Source organism: Rhinoraja longicauda, chromosome 21 (assembly GCF_053455715.1).
Source record: "Rhinoraja longicauda isolate Sanriku21f chromosome 21, sRhiLon1.1, whole genome shotgun sequence".
In the NCBI taxonomy this organism is placed as follows: Eukaryota; Metazoa; Chordata; class Chondrichthyes; order Rajiformes; family Arhynchobatidae; genus Rhinoraja; species Rhinoraja longicauda.
Genome location: NC_135973.1, coordinates 11,832,394 through 11,848,170, shown reverse-complemented (window position 1 = coordinate 11,848,170; position 15,777 = coordinate 11,832,394). Strand labels below are relative to the sequence as shown.

The 15,777-nt window shown below is 38.8% G+C and overlaps 1 protein-coding gene across 4 annotated transcripts in view; it reads right to left on the bottom strand.

Moving 5' to 3' along the window:
- The window catches only part of unkl (unk like zinc finger), a 77,046-nt gene that overhangs the window by 43,511 nt on the left and 17,758 nt on the right, over positions 1–15,777 (bottom strand). For all 4 annotated transcript variants that reach the window (XM_078417762.1, XM_078417761.1, XM_078417763.1 and 1 more), the window contains exons 3-4: positions 7,587–7,763; positions 895–1,028 (exon numbers count right to left, since the gene is read on the bottom strand). In XM_078417762.1, coding sequence (XP_078273888.1) covers positions 895–1,028; positions 7,587–7,763 — 311 coding nt within the window. The remainder of the gene's footprint in view (positions 1–894; positions 1,029–7,586; positions 7,764–15,777) is intronic.

Here is a 15,777-nt window from a genome sequence, read left to right as displayed (position 1 = left end):
ATGCTATAACACCAAATTCTGCACTCTTTTTTCTCTTTAGTCTACCTATTGTACTTGATTTTACTCTTGTATATGATTTGACCGGATAAGACGTAAACGGACCTTTTCCCACTCTATTCTTGGTACACCTGACAATAATAACCAATGTTAATAAAGTGTTTAAGAAATCACAGAGGATTGTTGCTTTCGTTGGATAGGGTAAAGAACCTAAAAGCGGGAAGATTATGGCACAATTATCTAAAATATTAGTTAGGCTGCAGTTGATGTACTGTGGACAGTTCTGATCACCACACCATTCAAGGAGGATGTTTGCACAATAGAAGAGATGGAGAGGAGATTCAACTGCATATTGGCTCGGAAGGACCTATCAGCAATGAGGAAACACTGGAAAGGTTGGGCTGTTTTCTTTCGAGTGAACAAGATGGATGGGAACCCGAATAAGGCAGAAACGTTCCCCCTTAGTAGTGAAAAGGTTTAAGGTAAGAGTGAATGGATTTGGAGCTCCCCCTCTAATCAGGAAAGTGGTTGGAGTCTGGAAGAATGGAGAGGGCAAATACGTTCATAAAATTTTATATTTAGAAGAGCATGAAATGCCATGACAGAGAACATATAGATCATGTGCTGGAAAATATATAGGTACTTGCTGGACAGCTGGGACACGATGGGCCAAAGACCATTTCTGTGCTTGCTGACATATCATATCTACGCGCTTTCCCATATTTTGATGCATTATAAAAATTGAAGTGTTTTGTTACTCTTGCATAAGAAGTTGACACTTAAACAAACCAACAGATATAATGAAATCCATCCAAAAAAAAGTAATGACATCTAGTGATTAAGCAACCAAGTCTTAAGACACACTTCATGTCATCGGTGATTCATATCTATTTTTACCTTGCCATCTCGGATCTTCAGATAGTGTCTTTTCTATCATGGCTTGACTAGCCAGTACACCTGGTTGGAGATCAGGAAGGCCTTCTCCTGCTCCGAGCTGGCCATTCTGCAGAGCTTCTTGTGCTTGGAGTTCCCTACAAAATAAGAAAATAGGTTAAGCGTGCATCAGCTATTGGCCTAATCTCAATTAGGCCCCACGTGGACTTTTGCAGACATATTTTAATCACAGGTAGACAATAGATGCAGGAGGAGGCCATTCGGCCCTACGAGCCAGCACCGCCATTCAATGTGATCATGGCTGATCATTCTCAATCAGTACCCCGTTCCTGCCTTCTCCCCAGACCCCCTGACTCCGCTATCCTTAAGAGCTCTATCTAGCTCTCTCTTGAATGTATTCAGAGAATTGGCCTCCTCTGCCTTCTGAGGCAGAGAATTCCACAGATTCCACAGGTATGCGGCTATTAATATAATCCCGTTGGATCGCAGGATACTTGAATTTTCACCTCTTTCAAAACTAAAGTTTCCTTGACAGCTAATCCTCCCCAATATTTCTATTTTAACCTCTACACACTATTTTACAACCAAGAGAACAGGCATTGCTCAGAGTCCCATCAAAAGCTACTTCAAGCTGTAGACCAACTCAAATTTAGTGTTTTCTGCAGCAAAATAAAACACATCAACAACACCAAGAGGAACAGAAACCAAAGCATTACCAAAACGTTATATGTAGATAGACTCAAAATCTGCAAAGGCTCATAAGTAGGATAAATGACTCAGTATCAAATCCAACAATGTATCTAACTGGTTAAGAACTTAATCCAACCTTGTTATGAATATTTTGAGGATTATAGGCATATACATCAATTTGTGTATTGGGGAGAACATTTTAAGTTCAATATCTCCAACAACCATTTGCATGGTTTGCAATCATCCACATGAACATATGATCTTGATATTGTTGACTGAACCCATGACCCTTTGATATAGGGTTCAAAAAAGAAATAAACCAGAATCAATAGGTCCATTTTAATTAAATTTGTGTCGAAAGATGAAAGAGCGATTTCCTTTTAGCTATGTAGATCATCTCACTTATTATTCACCGTCTGGCGCGGCCTGAAATAGGCCGTGGACCTTTCACCGTCCATCGGGGGCTTCAATATCGGGAGCCCCGACCGCCCCGACGTGGCAACTCCAACAGCCTGACCGCAGGAGAAGACGGCAGGGAAGAGAAAAATACATTTTTGGCCTTCCATCACAGTGAGAAGGGACTGGAGGAGACTCACTGTGATGGATGTTTCTTTTTGTTTGGTGTTAGTTGTGATTGTATGTGTTATTGCATTTTTATTGATTATTCTTATTGGTCTTATTGTTTAACTGCGGGTAATGTTTCATTTCACTACACATTTATGTGTATGTGACAAATAAACGACTATTGACTATTGACATTTCTTTGTCTTCTCTAGCTGTAAAGGAAAAAAGGTAATTCAACAGACTAGAGATAAAACCAGAAAATGCTGGAAACATGGTGGCTAAGGCAGAATCTGTACAAAGAGAAATTGAAGTGGAACCCCCCCAAAATCCAAGTTGCTTGTTACATCTTTTTTCAAACAAGTGCTGCAGTAGTAACCAGCACAACATCATACATTCTGTAGCATCCTTAAACAAAAATGCTTTTTCCTGAAACCCTATTTGTCGAAAATGTATAGAATAAATACCATAAGTTGCTTAAGGTAGTGTAAGAAAATAACTGCAGATGCTGGTACAAATCGAAGGTATTTATTCACAAAATGCTGGAGTAACTCAGTAGGTCAGGCAGTATCTTTTGCTGATTTTACTGATTTTCTTTTTGTGAAATTGCAATGGGCATTGCAGGAATTCAAAACTTGGTAAGGTACATCAACTGGGAAAGTGGTAAAGGAATGCAAGGTGGAATTTAACACAGACAAATGCAAAGAGATACATTTTGGGGAGTTAAACCATGGAGGAATTACTCAGTAAATAACGCAGCAATTTCTGGGATCAAGATGAATTATCTCAAGCAACTTAAATCATACTCCATTCATTGATTAAAGCCAATGCAGAGTTTTCCCCTTGGTTGTTACTGGCTAGTTTTACTAGGGTTTCTTAATGCACCTTCAAATGGTGTCTTGATGTCAAAGTCCAAGGTTGTAATGAGCTGAGGTACAGTGATCCTGGCAAGCGTGAATAGAGTACTGGTCAATAGATTACTGGCAAGTCGGTGCTGCTCGATTATATAGTTGAAAGCACCTTCCATTACTTGATTGATAGTTGAGAAGAAATTGCTAGAGCAGTAATTAGCTGGACTGCGTTTGTCCTGTTTTCTGTGAGGATTACGTGCAAATTTCCACAATGTCAGGTACATGGCAGTGTTACATCTGTATAAGTATGATTGTCCCAATGCATGGCTACATCTAGAGCTCAAATCAGATATGTTTTCCTGTAATTCTCTAGGATCCTCGACAATTTCACCTCCAAAAGCTGTGTGTGGAATTTGAGCATTCTCCCTGTGACCATGTCTCCAATATCCCAAAAACACGTAGGGCTCGGTGGGTTAATTGATCACTGTAAATTGATCCGGACAGGCAAGTACATGGTAGAATCTGAGTTTAGTTTACAAAAATGTGTGGGATTAGAATAGGATTAGCATAAATGATGGTCAGTGCAGATGCAGTGAGCTGAGATGCCTGTTTCTTCACTGTGTTCTAAACTCTACCGGGTGAGTCACTTCAAGAATGAAGTTTCCTGTCTAGCAAAATAATATACTACATGTGGAGATGAGAAACAGAGACTTTCTGAAACTCATTTGCTTTCCAGATAAATTCAATGCCTTAAATAAGAAAATGTTGATATATTTTTTTAGAAGTGGGAAGAAAATATTCTCAACAAAGATCTTTCTGAAAGTTTAAAAATGATATCATCCTAATTCAGTTCCATTTTGAGAGGATCTTCCAGAGTTCCAATATTAGAAAATTCAACACGTATTAATTTTCCTTATGTGAAAATAACTTAACCTTCAAATGAAAATAAATGTCAAGAATGCACATAAATGAAGAGATCGCAAAACAATCAATCATAACCACGCCCTGATATTTGCCTCAACATGGTAATAGATAGAAATTGATAGAAAATACTGGAAACATTCAGGTCAGACCTGTTAATTTTTTCCATCCTTTTTTGCTCTTCAGGACACCCTATCTGAATATTAGAAAACAAATCTAGCAACATGAAATTACCTAACGAGCCAGGCAATCAAAAGTTACAAGATGTACTCGTAGAGCTTTTTAGTTGTGGAAGAAAAATTAATATGCTTCCTTACTTAATTTTGATTGGAACTGAACATAAGGTAACGAAAGGGTACTTGGATGTGACAATTGGCATCTCTTGTTGACCAGGTGCAGAAGAGGTTAGTGGGAATTGGCAAAGTAAGATTAGACTTATTACCTCTTGTCTGGGAATGTGTTGAAGGGTTGACGGTAAATGTAAATATGAAATAGTAGAAGTGATAACAAAGCTTGTTTTCCTTATTACAAAATGTATGTTATGACTAATGAAAATAATTGGTACCCATTTAGTTGATGGAATATTTTTGTAGAGCAGTATCTAACAAAAAACAAAAGTTGTTTGCTGCACAGTAGAATTGTCGACTAATTCTGCTGTGAAGTCAGAGAACTGGTGAGCAGTTTACAGCTGCCATCTCTCCATGATATCATGCAATAAAGTCTCTTGAAGCAAACCTGCAAAGTCACCGCTTTTTATTTTCCTTTTACTTCTCTCTAATTTAATTTCTTCCACATAAGGAATTAATGCGACATGTCAACTAATTCAAAATCTCACAATTTAAAATATATCATTCATTTCTCTAATGGGACAACTAAGTTATCTAACAGAGTTAAACTGTTTAAAATTTACATAACTGTTTCATTCCAATTTTTTAAGTGAAGAAAATTACCGAGTTATGACAAGTAAGCCACTTGTAATGTGAAATGCCAACTTGAGCTCAGAAATATGACGTGCAATTAACAATAAGTGCTAAAAATGCATAGGTAAGCCTGCATGGGTGAATAGAATGGATATTTTGGTTATAGACATGAATGATAATAATCATCTGATGACGCAGATATAACTTGAACGTTTCAATTATTATGCTGTAAATATGGTAAGTACTGCCATAGTTCAGTTGCTCATAAATCTGGCTCAATTATTCTCATTCTTCTAACCTGACTTCAAGTTAAAATTTATATGACCTTAATTTTCTGTCAATAGCAGCAAGACTTCATTTGTTTATTATTAAGAGCACAGCATCCCCCTCGTAATAATATCTTTTGCAAATAAACATTGATCTGAATGGTAATTAATAAATAGAAAAACCAGCAGCAGTCTAAAAGCCAAAATATATATTTAAATTAGGAATTTACCCAAGCCAGACTCAAGACTAAACACAACACAGGTTTCAAATTATGCTTCAAATTATGCAGCTAGGTTGGAACACAAACATTAGGCTATTTTGTAATTACAGTGATTTTATACCAGCTCTTACATTGTCATTCTGTTTTGATTCATGTTACATCATCACTAAACTTTGGAATAAAATGGTTAAATGTAGTCTTCGCTGACCGAAGAATGTTCAGAGCATTCACTGGATAGCTCAAGCGTTTTTTGAATAACTGAAACTGTTCAAAATTTAGGGTTAGCCTCTTAGGGTAAAGATAGGAATATTATTTGCATGGCTGTCAATCATGAACACAAGTTTCACTTTACTGAAACTACTGATGGAGATGCCCCTCCATATTTTCAATGACATTTCATTGAAAATAGCTGCAGGTGCTAATAATAGAATATGGTGAAATATTCAATGTTAGCGAGCATCTGTGGAGAGACAGATAAAATTCATTTTCAAGGTTAATTCTGATGAACACTACTGGCAAAACATTATGTAAACCATTAACTTGCTCTCTCTCCACATATGCTACCTGACCTTTGGAATATTTCCAGCTTTCTTCAATTTGACTATTGCTAGTTCATGCTTTATAGCACATTGCATATAATGCAATTCACCTCATGGCAAACATGGTTCACTAACTGCCCACATGCATCACTTCTGCTTTTCTGAAATCAGGGAGGAAATTATAAACATCAAGAGTATTGTGAAAGTACATACATGAGGAACAATGGGCGGAGAGGAGATAACGCAGAACGGTTTCTTTGCTTTCCTTGGTGACAAAAGAACTTTAACCACTTAACAATAAATAAAACCCAGGGCTCATATTATTTCAAGATGTATTATCATCCGACAGGTAATATTTTCACCTTAGTCTTCAAATTTAATTCAGGACAAACTTCTGCATTCAAAATTCACATAAAATAGTTGCTCTGGGTTTCGGATTCGGAGCCCAAATTGCAAAATAAAATGAACAAAACCAACTTACAGTTTAGGGCAGAAGATTCATGAAATGTTATTATAATATATTCCTTTATTCGTCCCACACCAGGGAAATTTACAGTGTTACAGCAGCAAAGTTGATAGCAAGAGATCATTCATTATAAATAAAAGATACATAAATTGTCATCAGTTTTCTATGTGTTCTTAGCTGTTATTGTTGACTCGTCTGCTGGGAGCAGTGCTGGTTGTGCGGGAAGGAAAGACCTCCTATATCTCTCCTTCAAGCACTTGGGGGGTGATTATTGGGCCGATATGAGCAAATTTCACTCTAAATCTACGTTGCTTATTATGAGAGAGGAGCACTTAACACTGGCAAATTGAGTTGAGGGTTCATGTGAGGAGAGTGTGAAAATATCAACGCTCTTCAATTCAGAACCAGAATTGTCTAAGAAACAATTGGCAGTTGCTTGGGGTAGGTGGAACTGAACTGATTGGTGTTGCTGATTGAGCTAAGATAAAACAAACGGCCGACTATATCTTCATTTTTTTTTTAAACTGTAAATTCTGTCAGTCTTCTCACACTACTTACGATTTTAACATAATAATAGAAAAGCAAGGAAAGACAGAAATAGAATCCAAGGCAATTTGTTTGTCCAATTATAATCAACATCATTGCAGCGAGTAATCAGTTAAAATGTTGCAGTGTTACGGCTTGAAAATGCAAAATCATTTTCAACTCTGAAATGGTTACAGCAGAAATTTTAGTTCCCTGATAAGCCACCTGTTAATAAACAATATTTATATATACAATATAAAACTACAATCAATATTTACTATAATATATTCCACTTATTGCTGCACAATTGCCACAATTGTTGCCCACACAACAATTTAATTGAACTATGCATAACAGAAGCAATTCATTCCCTGGGGTCAAGCAGACAAAGGAACTGATGTACATCAAAAATACAATTAGCTAGCCAAGAGTAATGCAAATCAAGAAAGAATTACAATATTATGTGGAAAGGACAGGTTTGGAGGAATATGAACCATATGTGGGCAGGTGGAACTAGTGTAGCTGGGACATGCTGGCCAGTGTGGGCAAGTTGGGCCAAAGGGCCTGTTTCCACACTGTATCACTCTATGATTCTATATCATTGGAAGAATGGATGCAAGGAAAAAGACCCTTACTTGCTGGAAAAAAAAGTTTTGACCCCAGATTACAGACCAACAAACAAGCAGTCAGAAAATAACCCAAAATATGTTAGTCATAATAAAAGCAAAAAAGTACCTTATGTCATACACAGGAGGGCGAAGATCATGTGGTCCATGAGCAAATGCACAATGAAGTCCATTTTTCACACAGTGCCCACGAGCATCTGTTTCATGGATGCATGTACCAGTCTTATAATAACGTAGATGATACTTTCTTTCTGTGTCCCCGGTTGTTCGATGGAGATATGGACAGCTTTAAAAAGAAACAACATTTATTTACATCATAAGCTGCAGTTCACCCACAACTTTTTTTTTTCAGCACAGACCGAAAACATGCAGAGGTATTTCATATAATACATTTAACTATTTTCTCCATTCTTTGAAAATAATAAAAATGGAAGTTGAGTGCCATCTATTAAGCAGGACACCAACTCAATTGCTAGGCAGTTTAAATTCATGAAGAGGCTATAAATTACGTGTCCATGTTTTGCAGTTGGGCTGACAATGAAATTCAGCTTTTGCCATTATTACACTATAAAATTAATATCAACACTGGGGCTTCTGCACGTACAAACTTTAACCGAAATAGTCAAGTTCCTGCCATGATTCAACCCTACTTCCAAGGCTGGCCTATCTACTGTAATCAAGGGAAATCAATTGGATTCATGAACACTTCAGACATGTACACTCTCATCTCACTATTAAGTATTTGGTAAAATTTACAAGCTTTGTTTGATGAGGACTGAGCGCCCTATAAAATATTTATCAACCACAACGACTGATTGGAAAACTTGCTATAAACCTACAATCTAATATGATTTTTGCAAATTCATGATTGAGTTAATGTTTTAAAAAGCTTATTTTTCAGCTCACACTTTAATCTACCTTGTCACAAATTCTTAATTTGCTTGTTCTTCCTAATTTACTGTGTGGAAATTCAATTTGTTGGGCAAATTTACTTTAGAAGGACTGCTGGATGCCAAGGATTTCTCTGAGCCAAAGTAAAAATAGGGAATTGCATAGTCGGTAGCTTACTTTAGCACCGGCAATGAGAATCAATGGTTTGAAAAAAAAATGCCCAATACCAAAGATAAAATAGATTGACAATCTCGGATCAAAAGCTATCTATGATGTTACAGCTAAGTAGTTCAATGTTCTTTCTAAGTCCCCATGCACTTCAAACTTTCTCCCCTTAAACTACACAAATTGCTTTAGTATTCCAGTAATCCTCAAGACATTCTTCCAAGTTTTCCATCAAAACCTTACTCAGTAGAATAATAGTCCATTCAGTACTTCAACCTTTCTACTTGTTTTTTTTCAAGACATATTAACCACAGAAACATAATACTTTAGAAAACTGATAATGTCAAGGTACTAAGTACTTCAAAAACAAGAAAACTATCACTTTGCTTATAATTTAACTTGCAAATTTTCCCCACATATCCCCCACTACAAATTTGTATACAGCAAATTAGAGCAAAAGAGGCTCCTACTTCTCTTAATTATGTTTTTCAGTTAATTATAAATAAATCCACTATGTTGACATGCTTTCCCAACAATGATATTAAAAAAGGCACAGTGCAGGCATTTTTATAGTAGTAATATTTTGGCATCATTGCTTTTAGAATTCCTGATGCAAATAAAATCAGAATATGGAGGTCAACAAATCTATGATCACCTGTGGAGAAAGAAACAGAGTTAATGCTTCAGGTCAATGACCATTCATCAGAACTTTCACGTCTCATGCAAATTTATACGACCATATTTTACAAAATGCATCAGTGAATTGAAACGGTATATATTTTTAAATCCAATGCCAATAGAAATGTTTACTATGTTATAAAAAATAATAACTATTGCAAGGTTTCCTTGATTTTAAGCAAAATGGTATAAAACTAAATTAAACTTAATATTTGTAACCATCTTATTTTGCTGGAGCAAGCTACATCTTGCTTTTTCCTTCCATTATTCAAGAAACCTCAAAAATCTGCCATCAATGTTGATGCTCACAACTCAGTTTTGACACATTCTTTTGGTGGCGAAAGGGACCAAGGAACATTTGTAAGGCACGCTGCCTCTTTTTTAATAGTATGTGTAAAACGACTATTGTTTAAATTCTTAAAATGATACTAACTCAACGACAAACAAACAAGCAAGTCTGGTTGATTGTAGCGCGCATTAACTCTGGGTTGGCTAAACACACTTTTCAATCAGGTAACTATACAAGTTTCTGCTTGATCTTTATTTATTATAACATTGCTCAAACAAAACAAAATTGGCATTAGACTAAAAAAAAGAAAGCTGCTATATTACATCTAGTACATACGCGTAGTTGATAATGGGCCATTTGTTATCCACAATTCTTTCCAACAGTTGTTGGTTTACTTAAACTATCAATAACATCACATTTCACAAGGGCAGCAGAACGGGACAAATAATCATGACCAGACAAGATGCCCAGCTGTTTATGAGCCTCCCAGTATCATTAAGTCACACTCAATTTGGCCATGGAACTTCACTACCAATAATTTTTGGTGCTTAAAATCGTACAAATATAAAGTCAAGTATGATTGGTAGGTATTAAACCCAGATGCCTGCTCCAAGCTAAATTTCTACCATCTAGCACTCTCACCTCAGTCAGGTTTGGAATTTCAAGTCCTGCTCCAAAAGCCTTAATCATAGAATCTAAGATGCACCACAATGCAGGATTAGGAAGAGTGCTTGCTGTACCACCAGATGTGCTACTTCACAGGCAATACGCTGGACAAAATCTGCCCCTCAAGCAGATGGAAAAGATTTGAAAACACAATCTAAAAAAGGAGAGTCACTCCCAAACATCGCCAGAATATCTTGCTGCACAATAATCTCCTCTCAGTACACAATAATTGTACCTCAAAACCAACTTTGTTGGGGAAATTGAGATTATCAAGTGCTATACAGATGCAAAAATCGTTATTTTAGGCTGGAAAGGGATAGATAGCTAAAGAGAACTATTAAAATGTAACCTCAACAAAGCAAATAGGATTCCTTTTTGCATTGTTTCCACAGTGCCTTTCACAACATTCCAAAGTACTTTCAAGCCAAAGTGGTGCATGGATTATGGTAAAACATTAACAGTCTTGTCTACATTGGAGATTTTGGTTGCAGCTGCATAATATTGAATTGCAGTCAGTGCAGTACATGACCTCAGCCTAGTTAGCCGACTTGAGCTGAACACATCAAGTCTTTGTACTTTTTTTAAGGGAGAAGTAAATAAACGAGGAAGTTGGGTGGGAGGGTGTGGAAGATTACCGTGTATTAGTATGAAATAAGAGTTGAGGTTACAATCAGCCAATATCTTATCAAATTTGGAGCAGAACACTCAGGCTTTCAAAGATTCATCCCCTTTATCCACCCGTCACTTACCAGGCTTTGTCCTGTCCCTCCTCTCTTCCAGCTTTTACACCCCCCCCCCAATCATAATCATACTGAAGGATCCCCATCCAAAATGACACTCTTCATTGATGACGGCGCTGCCCTAGCAGCTGCGCCTTACCTGCGGTCCGTTTGTCTTTGTGTTTTGTTGTTTTTTTTGTCTTAATTGTAGATGTGATGTTGTGTTTTTGTGGTTGTGTACTGTGTGTGTTTGTGTGTGGGGGGGGGGGGGGGGGGGTGGGGGGAGGTGTAAAATTGTAAATTTGTCCCTTCCGAACGGAGACCCGACCTTTGTTTTCTGGGTCGGGTCTCCGTTCCTGCTGCGGCCTACCACCGGCCAAACTCCTGGAGCTGGCGGCCTCCAGGGCTCCGGTTCGCAGAGCCCGCGGACCGGACTCACCATCAGCGGAGCCGACCGGACTCACCATCAGCGGAGGCGGCCGTCCTCGGAGGCTGCGGGAGCGGCTGCGACTCGCCTTAGGCTCGGGCCGCGTGGATGCTGACATCAGGAGCTCCGGCAGCGGCAGCGTGTTCGCCTGCCCCGGATAGCGGGGCTTGGGTCGGCCCGCTGCGGACATTTCACCGTCCGGCGCGGCCTGAAATAGGCCGCGGGATTTTTCTCTGCTCGGCGGGGGCTTCAATGTCGGGAGCCACGACCGCCGCGACGTGCAGCAACAGCGGCAAGCGATAGCATGTTCGCCCGCCCCAGATCACGGGGCTTGGGTCGGCCCGCCGCGGGCCTTTCACCGTCCGGCGCGGCCTGGAACGTGGCAACGACACCAGCCTTTCCGCGGGAGAGGACAGCAGGGGAAGGGAAAAGACATTCTGGCCTTCCATCACAGTGAGGAGGGGACTGGAGGAGACTCACTGTGATGGATGTTTCTTTTTTTTTTGTGTGTTGGTTGGGGTTGTGTAATTTGCTTATTTTATTGCTTTTATTGTTGGACTGTGGGTGCCTAAATTTCGTCCAAAAAACTTGTTTTTTTGATGACAAATAAAGATATCTTGAATCTCTTGAATCTTGAATCTATCCATGTTCTGCACAGATGTTGCCTGATCTGCTAAGTTACTCCTGCACTTTGTGGGGGTTTTTTGTAAACCAGCATCTGCAGTTCCATTCACCTTGGTCTACCTCCTTTTTGTTTCCACTCTTTTGCTCTGGTGGATGGCTAAGAAAATCTTCCAAATCAGGTAAGCCTTCTCAACAAAATTCTTCAAAAATTCAAGACAGATCTTGTTTTAAGCAGTTATTTTTTCCCTGCAAGAGCAAATGTCACATCGATTTTCTTCAGAGTATTGGAAGGAAAGTCTGATTAAGAGATTCCAATTACATTCTCCAATCACCTCCATTCATCATTTCTTGTCCACCAGTATTTTTGATATTAAGCAGATTTGGGATTCCAGAAGGCTGCATGGTGGCGCAGCAGTAGAATTGCTGCCTGACAGCACCAGAGACACGGGTTCAATCCCGACTACGGGTACTGTCGGTACAGAGTATGTAAGTTCTCCCCGTGACCATGCGGGTTTTCTCCAAGATCTCTGGTTTCCTCCCACATTCCAAAGATGTACAGGTTTGTAGATTAATTAGGCTTGGTATAAATGTAAATTGTCCCTTGTGTGGAAAGTGTCAATGTGCGGGGAATCACTGGTCAGTGCAAACTCGATGGGCCGAAGTGCCTGTTTCCATGCTGAATCTCTAAACTAAGCTAAAATGGGAATTGACCCACATTATCAATATTTTCATTAAGCCATTTGGGACTGTTATATGCAGGAGATACATTCCTTACAATAGCTGAGGGAATATCTGTGTTGTTCAGTATAAAATGCAGAGGATTTTTGCAAAGTTGTACAGCATTGTCTTTGGATACGGAATTTGGCATTCAATGCCAATGGTGTAAACTATATGCTCAGTAAAACTTCAGTCATCTTTAAATAACATTTGTTAATGCCGGAGAAAGGGTGCAGTGACCAAAAAACTTCCCACAGAATTTTACGGGAACCACATAGTGGAGGAACAAATATTATTTGCTCTGGCCAAGCATTGTTATACTCATTTGTGGGTGGACAGTTGCCATACCAAAGAACGGATTTGGAATTAAATGGGATCATGCAAGTTGTTACTGGAGTACTCAAGTAAATGGATGTGGACTGGCTATTGACATGGAGAGGTCATCACCAAATATGAGAAGGGAAGCCTTAATACCCTCTTTGCCAATTGCAACCACTGCACTCAATTCAGTGGAAGTTGGGTGGCACTGCATGAACTTTGAATCATGAACCCAGGAGCAACTTATTTGATAGTGAGGAACAATGCAGGCTAATGAAATAGCTGCATCATCTCAAAGATGATCATTGACCCAATGGAAGTTGCATCTGAACTAATATTTCTTGCAATTCTGAACCCTATACAAACTGGACAAGAAAGGCATGACCATCTTTTACATTGATGGATACTCAAATCAAGCACCAATTGTGACTGAGGCAACACTACTCAAACAATGTCAAAAACAATGTCTTCCATGTTTAAGGCTCTGCTACTTCTTAACTATTCTCTGCCTGTATCTTGCCTTAACTCTAGAGAGTGGAGATACAGAGACCTGATCTTGATGGATGCAGCTCAGCTTAGGGCAGATAGATATTGACAATAGTTGAAGATTTCAGATAAAAATCAAATAAGATCCAAATCGATGTATGCAAAAACACGTGCTCCTGTAATGCCTCCAGTTTCCCAAGGAGCACCAACATCTACTTTCATCAAATCTGAATAACTGTTCACCATGAATCTGTCACTAAAACAATTTCTTGCACATGCTTTCATTACCATATTTATTTCATGGGCTTCAATCTTACTGACAAGCATATTGCATGGAACTTGATCCAATGCTGTAAAAATTGATGTGAACATCATCAAATACTCTGCTCTCATCAACCCAGACCTCAAAAATCTAGCTCATTTAAAAAGCACTGAAAGGTTATGAACAGTATAGCTTGCAATGTCCACTCTTAATAGCCGTATAATTTTGGATACAATTCATCCACATATCATAAGCTGAGTCAATCTATTTATTTACTTTTAAGAATAACGGACCTTTCTACCATCTCATCTTCATGGATTTTTAGCCTCAGCTCCACCATTTGTCACTGCACTCATGGCAACATCTTTCTTCTTGTTAAAGGTGTGGGAAACTTCTCATTTAAAATTTCATTAACCAATCTTCCACTACCCCCATCCCCATCCCTCCCTTCCTCCCCAACTCCTTACCACCCAGTCATATTTATTTTATTTTACATGTGCCTATGGTGATATGTCTAGAGATTTATTATTCTGGGATTACCTTTTCATAATCTCCTTACTATACACCCCCCTAATGAATCACAAAATTCCACATGGCTTAGTTGGACTGTTAAACATCACACTGCCATCTCCCCCCCAACACAAAAGAGAATAAAGTAGAAAAGCAAAAATCTGCCGCTTTTTGAAGTATTGTGACCAACACTTTTTTAAAAAAATCAACAAAATGTTCCTACCTTTAATTACTCGATTAAGTACTTCCTGGCAAATAATGGCTCATTAGCAGAAAAGTCCATCAAAGAACACATGGTGGCTGAAGTCCACAGTGGTTGGGGTTTTGTTTCAACATCTATTTCTTCATTCCATTTCCATTTAGTAAAGTTCCTTGGATTTTTTAAACAGTAAAGAAAAATAAAGCAAGGCACAAAGCGCTGGAGTAACTCGGTGGGTCTGGCAGCATCTCTGGAGAACATGGATAGGTGAAGTTTCAGGTCAGGATCCTTCTTCAGAATATGACGAAAGCCCCCAACACAAAGCGTCACCTATTCATGTTCTCCAGAGATGCTGCCTGACCCGTTGTGTTATTCCAGTACTTTTGTCTGTTTTGTAAACCAGCAACTGCAGTTTGTTATACCTCCTCCCTCAATTCTATCCAGGATCCCCAACAGTCATTTCAGGTGAGGCAGAGGTTCATTTGTACCTCCTCCGCCTCATTTACTGCATCCGTTGTTCTTGGTGTGGGCTCCTATATATCCGAGAATCCAAGCGCAGACTGGGCAATCGTTTTGCTGAACACTCACGATCAGCCCACCTTGGCCTACGTGATCTCCCAGTTGCAAAACAATGGGCCATTTTCCGCTCCACCCTTCCTTGGTTATCTGTGGCCAGTCCTGCTTTGTTCTGGCCTTTTCCTACTTCCAGTTTCCTCCCCTCTACTTTCAGTCTGAAGAGCGGTCCCGACCCAAAACACCACCCATCCTTTTTCTCCAAAGATTCTCCCTGACATGCTGAGTTACTAAGTTTTGTGTCTATTTTCAGTAAATAACAACATCTGCAGTTCCTTTCTACACAACTGCAGTTCCTAGTTGTCTCTAAGAAAAATAATGCATCCTGTTGTTAAAATAATTGTGTCTCATACCATAAAGGAAAACATTCAATCTCGACACATAATTGCATTCTTTAAAAATCCTGTTTTCTTCTTATTCTCCTACAAAAATATACAGGAACTTGAAACTTTAAACTAAACATAGCACAAAAAGTAAGGAAATTTGTGTTTGGTAGATTATTTCTTTGTTGTAACAATGCTTCTTGGCAATAAATCTTATACCGTTGGAAAGCCTGTTTATTTCCCTTTTAAATGGTGCCACATTTGTAAGGAACATGCATTTGTGGGATGAGCAGCAGAGCTGAGTATATGGGTTGCGCCCATGAAAAATTTGCCAAATCTTCTCTGCCAATGCCAAACAGCTTATTCTGCTGTTGTTATTGACTCTTGTTTTGAGCTTCTGGTACCCCCAGGTGCTGACAATCAGGTGCCTGATTGGCACCTGATTGGCAGCAT